The 5,779-nt window shown below is 37.2% G+C and overlaps 1 protein-coding gene across 1 annotated transcript; it reads left to right on the top strand.

Annotated features, from left to right (window-relative positions):
• Positions 1-570: 570 nt before the first annotated feature.
• On the top strand, positions 571-4,322 carry LOC120140105 (splicing factor-like protein 1). Its single transcript, XM_039155143.1, is given in 3 exon segments — positions 571-825; positions 827-3,049; positions 3,925-4,322. Coding segments are annotated over 2 exon segments (2,361 nt in total). The 5' UTR covers positions 571-655; the 3' UTR covers positions 3,018-3,049; positions 3,925-4,322.
• The last annotated feature ends 1,457 nt before the right edge of the window (positions 4,323-5,779 follow it).

Below are 5,779 nucleotides of genomic sequence, written 5' to 3'. Positions count from 1 at the left end.
GAAAATAATTTGTTAAGTTATCCGACTACTAAAAGTTGCAAAATGGTCACTTCACTATTAATATGTTCCAAATTCGTCATTTTCTATTAAAAACATTGACAGACGTCTGAGTTGGACGTTAACATGTTGATTGTAATATGATAAAATATGATCTCAAAATCGTATAAGCTATATTTTATTGATCTACTCTCCGATTATATTATATCATCGAGTCACTGTTTGAAACATTATATCGTCGATATAGTGCTTGAAAGCAACAACGATACTAGTAGACATCATTATATCATATATCATGCAATAGATTAACGTCTAGATCAAACAACAATTAATTTTTTAAACAAATATTGACAAATTTAAAACATGTAAATAATTGAATGATCATTTTATAACTTTTAATAATAAAAAGACTTAACAAAAATTAGATCTTATAATTAAAGAATCATTTGTAACTTTTAATAATTAGATTACTTTACCCAAACAAAATAGAGAACATTTAGATATTTTACCTTGTTTATTATTGAATTATTTTTCTAATTATAAATAAATGATAAATGCCAACCTCGAAACAGAAATTCAGTTTCCCCCAAATTTCTTCTCTGAGTTCTCTCTCGCTGTTCTTCGAACGAAACTCAAACCCTACTTTGCTTGGCTTGCAATGGATTCTATCCACGCCAACCTAAACGATCCCCAAACCTATTCTGCTCAAACCCTCAATTCATGCGACCAGCATCCTCATCCGCCGCCGGCGACGCCTTCGGAGGCATTATCATCAGATCATTCCAAAACCCTAGGATCTGCTCCTGACGATGGATATGACAAAAAAAAGTAGCCAGGTTAATTACGAAGCCGGATCCGGCACTATCAACAATGTTTCTTCATCGAAACCTGAGATTCATAAGCCCCTGCTATCGGAAAATGGGTTAACTAACACGCAGAGCGGCACCACCGATAAGGATTGTTCTGGCGGAGAAGAGGAAACCACTAGCCGAAGGCGGAGGAGGAGCCGTTGGGACCCTCCTTCGGATTCGAACGAAAAACAGAGCGGGAATGGTGAGACAGGCAGTGGGAACAAGAAGAGGAAGTCCCGATGGGCAGATGATGAGCCTAAGCCGGTGATTCAGCTTCCTGATTTCATGAAAGATTTCACTGGAGGTATCCAATTTGACCCTGAGATCCAGGCTTTGAATAGTAGGTTGCTAGAGATTAGTAGAATGTTGCAGTCTGGATTACCTTTGGATGATAGGCCTGAGGGTGCTAGGTCACCTTCTCCTGAACCTATATATGATAATATGGGGATTAGGATTAATACCAGAGAATATAGGGCTAGAGAGAGATTGAACAGAGAGAGGCAGGAAATTATATCTCAGATTCTTAAGAAGAATCCAGCATTCAAGCCGCCGGCAGACTATAGGCCACCTAAGCTTCACAAGAAGCTTTATATACCGATGAAAGAATACCCAGGTTACAATTTTATCGGGTTGATTATCGGACCAAGAGGGAATACTCAAAAGAGGATGGAGAAGGAAACAGGTGCGAAGATTGTAATTCGGGGTAAAGGTTCTGTAAAGGAAGGTAGGTTTCAGCAGAAGAGGGATATGAAACCTGATCCTTCTGAGAACGAGGACTTGCATGTTTTAGTTGAGGCTGAAACCCAAGAATCACTTGATGCTGCTGCAGCAATGTTGGAAAAGCTCTTGCATCCTGTTGATGAAGTTTTGAACGAGCATAAGAGGCAACAGTTGAGGGAATTAGCTTCTTTGAATGGAACGATAAGAGATGAAGAGTATTGTAGATTGTGCGGTGAGGCGGGTCATCGTCAGTATGCATGTCCTTCACGCACTTCTACTTTTAAGAGTGATGTTTTATGTAAGATTTGTGGAGATGGCGGGCATCCAACAATTGATTGTCCAATGAAAGGAACAACAGGGAAGAAAATGGATGATGAATACCAGAATTTCTTGGCCGAGTTAGGAGGTACTGTTCCTGATTCTGCTAGCAAGGAAAACTCTTCATCTGTTAGTTCTGGAAGCAATCCTCCTTGGGCTAGCAACAGTGGAAATGCACACCCCGGTTTAGGGTTCAATGCTGTTAAGCCTCCTAAGGACTATGATGATACTAATTTGTACATTGGATACTTACCTCCCAATCTTGATGACGATGGTTTGATCAGTTTGTTCTCATCTTATGGTGATATTGTGATGGCAAAGGTAATTAAGGACCGGGTTACTGGACTGAGTAAGGGCTATGGTTTTGTGAAGTATGCCAATGTTGACATGGCAAACAATGCCATTAAGAGTATGAATGGTTATCGTCTAGAAGGAAGAACCATTGCTGTGAGAGTTGCTGGCAAGCCACCTCAACCTGCTGTGCCTCCTGGTCCTCCTACACAATCAGTGGCCACTGGCCTTGTTTCTAGTCAGCCAGTTGGTGCCTATCCATCACAGCAATTTGCAACTGGAGGTCCGCTTAATAATATTGCTCCTGCTAATTATGCCGCAAATTCGGTTCCATGGGGACCACCAGTTCCTCCCCCCTATGCACCTTATGCTCCTCCTCCGCCTCCTCCTGGATCAACCATGTATCCTCCTGTTGCAGGTCAGCCTATGCCACCTTATGGCTTGCAATATCCCCCACATGTACAGACTTTTCCCCCAGGTGTCCCACCTCCACCTGTGACTTGTAGTGAAATGCCACAAAATTTCCCACCTGGAGTGCAACCTGAAATCAGTACCTCTGCCCCTGCTGTTTCTACAAATATATATGGAAACTCAATGACTGCAATACTGCCTAGTTCACAAACAGCATACTCAACATCTTCCTTAGGTTACTCTTCTTATTACAGTGCAGTTCCTCCCCCCCTTCCTCCAGCACCTACATCTTTGGCAGACCATTCCCAGAGCATTGGTAATGTGCCTTGGGCACCAAACCCTCCTTTTCCTCCAGCAGTCTCATCTGCTGAGAATGCAACCTATGGTGCAGATGCTGAGTATGAGAAGTTCTTGGCGGAGATGAAGTGATGCAGATACTCCATTTAAACTTATATGCCAAGGTAATGGGTTAGACATGTTTGTTTCTTCTATGGCCATATGCTTTTTTTTTCTTCTAGTTTTTGGTTTCGTTTTTGATAAACCACCACCTTACCATCTGAAGATCCGTAGCAGTGCTACATATGGTTCTGGTCATAACCATATAAGCCAACTGCTTATTTGTAAATGCAATTTTTTTCGTTGCTGCTTGTTAGATTTGGGTTACTAATAAAAAAATTAAGCGACATAATGTGTTTCTAATCTTCTCCTTTATGTGAAAGGAATGCAAATGCTCATATAAATATAGGGTTAAGACACTGAAAAGGGTAGGAAGTTCAAGTTACCATTGAGAGTAACTTTTCTTTTCATTTTTGGCATATTGTATGTTGAAGAAGAAACTGACCTAAAATCGGCACATGATCAGGGTTAATAAGGGTTTTTGACCGAATGTTTCTTAAGTTCATTCCTTGCACCATTAACTTTGCATTTTTTCCATCTGCCTCTTTATCTTGGAAATCTCAGTTGACTTTTATATATTTGAGAAGAAAAAAAGTGTTCAACACAGTCTTTTTAAGTCTTAAAATTGTTTGAAAGTTGTAGGAATTCTTGCAATTCATCAGGGTTTCACTTGTTTATTTTTTATTGCTTCATTATGCCATTAAAAAAAGTCTGATAATCTTTGGAATTTGGAACCTGATTAAGATCATAATTATGCAACATTATAGTGCGGTGATGGATTTGATGATGCTTGGATCTCATGGTATATTTTCCTATGTGAAAATGCCCTTTATGTTTTTTGGTTTCTCATATGAATCTACCAACTTTATCTGCCAAGTTTGTTGTTTTTATGTTTATGTTTCTTAACCTTTTCCTTTGTTATCATTGTAAAATTTTACAGGACTGATGTTTCTTGGAGCTGAACTTGATTTCTTACCTCTTGCCATAACCTTGTTGGAAGTTTGGAACTCACATCTTTAACCTTGCTGTACTGTTATGAACTTTGCAGATACTTGGCTAAAGTTGATGAAGCCACATTCTGGAAAAGGCTGTTCAAAATTTTTCTAGCATTAAATATTCAGTGCTGTGTAGGAATAAGTTTTTGTTTTCGATGAATGCTTATTGGTTTCTGTTTATGTCTGATAACTAATGTCCTCCTAAGGTTCCTTTCTCGTGCATTTCCAGCAGCTGGTGCCCAACAATTTTTGCTATTCCGTTTTATTTCTAAGGGGGGTATTGTTTAACAGCTTTGCTAATATTTTCTGGTTATAATGCCTGCTTTATTTGTAAGGATATTAAGCCTTGTCTCGAGCTTCCATGTGTTGTTTCCATCAGTTGAAGGTTAATATGGACGCCACGGGGGTATGTGGATCGTCTCTAAATTATACCTCTTTTTAGACGTTTATGCTAATATATTTACCCAGTTGAGTTTGGCAGGTTGTTATGCTAATATATTTTCCCAGTTGAGTTTGGCGGGTGAAAGAAACCGTAGATGTGTATGTAGCCACCGGGTTTTCTTTGTTTTTCATTTTCATTTTTGTGGGTCATGAATTTAGGAAATAGCTCCCATGATTGCTGCAGTTATTACCAGAAATGAACCAGTCAAGGTTGCTGCTAAGTTTGATGTTGTTTCATCAGTATAGGGAGTGCATGTGAATGTCAAACGTATAAAAAAGTGCATTTTTTTTATGGGATTTGGAGGGGACTGATGATGTGTGTATTTTGTTTTTCCTATTAGATTGTTTTGATATTAGAAAATAAAGAGATGCTCACAATCATTAACAAAGCAACAAGTAGATGGCAGGATTTTACTACACATGAAAGAAAACGATGATATCTTTCTTTACTTTTGGAAAAATATTTGAAACAAAAGATGGTTTCCCCTTCAGTTACGTTTTCTGTCATTTTTATTGGTAAATTAAAATATAATTTCAATACGAGTTTAAAATATTTAGAAAATAAAATCTTTATATAATATATAAATTTTCTAAATAAACTATAAATGGCATGTAACATTCGTATAAAAGTGAGAAGGTAGAAGAAAAGAAATATATATCCTGATTTCATGCAAATTAAGTAATGAAATTATAGATTAAAGTATAATTTTCCTGAATCTTGGATTGAATTTTAAAAAGATTTTTGAAAAACCTAAATTGATACGATAATTGAGGATGATAAGACGAATTCATCAATATTTTAATTAATGGAAGAAGATATCAAAGAATAATAATTAAATTAAGAAAATAAAAGGAATTACACATGACTTTCACTCCAACAAAACAATCCACATGAACATAAAAAAAATTATGTCATCTTGTTTTGATTTAACATCCAAATGATTAAACTAAAATCTTTTAATGTTGAGTGATTGAAACATAAATACTTGAACTTTTTTTAGTGATGAAAAAGGAAAGTGATTTACCCTTACTTTTGGGTAGAGGTGCACAAAAAATCCGAATATCCGATTTTGCGAAAAAAATATCCGAAACCGGTTTTGGGAAAAATCGGTTTTTTTTAACCGGATCGGATTTTTTTAAACCGGTTATTTTAACCGGTTTGGAGAAAAAAACCTAGACCGGTTTTTTTACCGGATAAAAAACCGGTTTGAAAAAAACCGGTTAAAAAACCGGTTTTTATCCGGAAAAAAAAACGGTATGGGTTTAAAAAACTAGCCGTTGGGGGGTTTTGTGACCGTTTTTTTCTTTAAAAAATTACCATTTCACCACCCTAAACATGTATAAATAGGTTGGGGATGT

This window comes from Hibiscus syriacus, unplaced genomic scaffold (assembly GCF_006381635.1).
Source record: "Hibiscus syriacus cultivar Baekdansim isolate YM2019G1 unplaced genomic scaffold, ASM638163v2 tig00110782_pilon, whole genome shotgun sequence".
Lineage (NCBI taxonomy): Eukaryota > Viridiplantae > Streptophyta > Magnoliopsida > Malvales > Malvaceae > Hibiscus > Hibiscus syriacus.
Note: the sequence above shows the minus strand (reverse complement) of the source record. Positions and strands in the feature narration are given on the sequence as shown.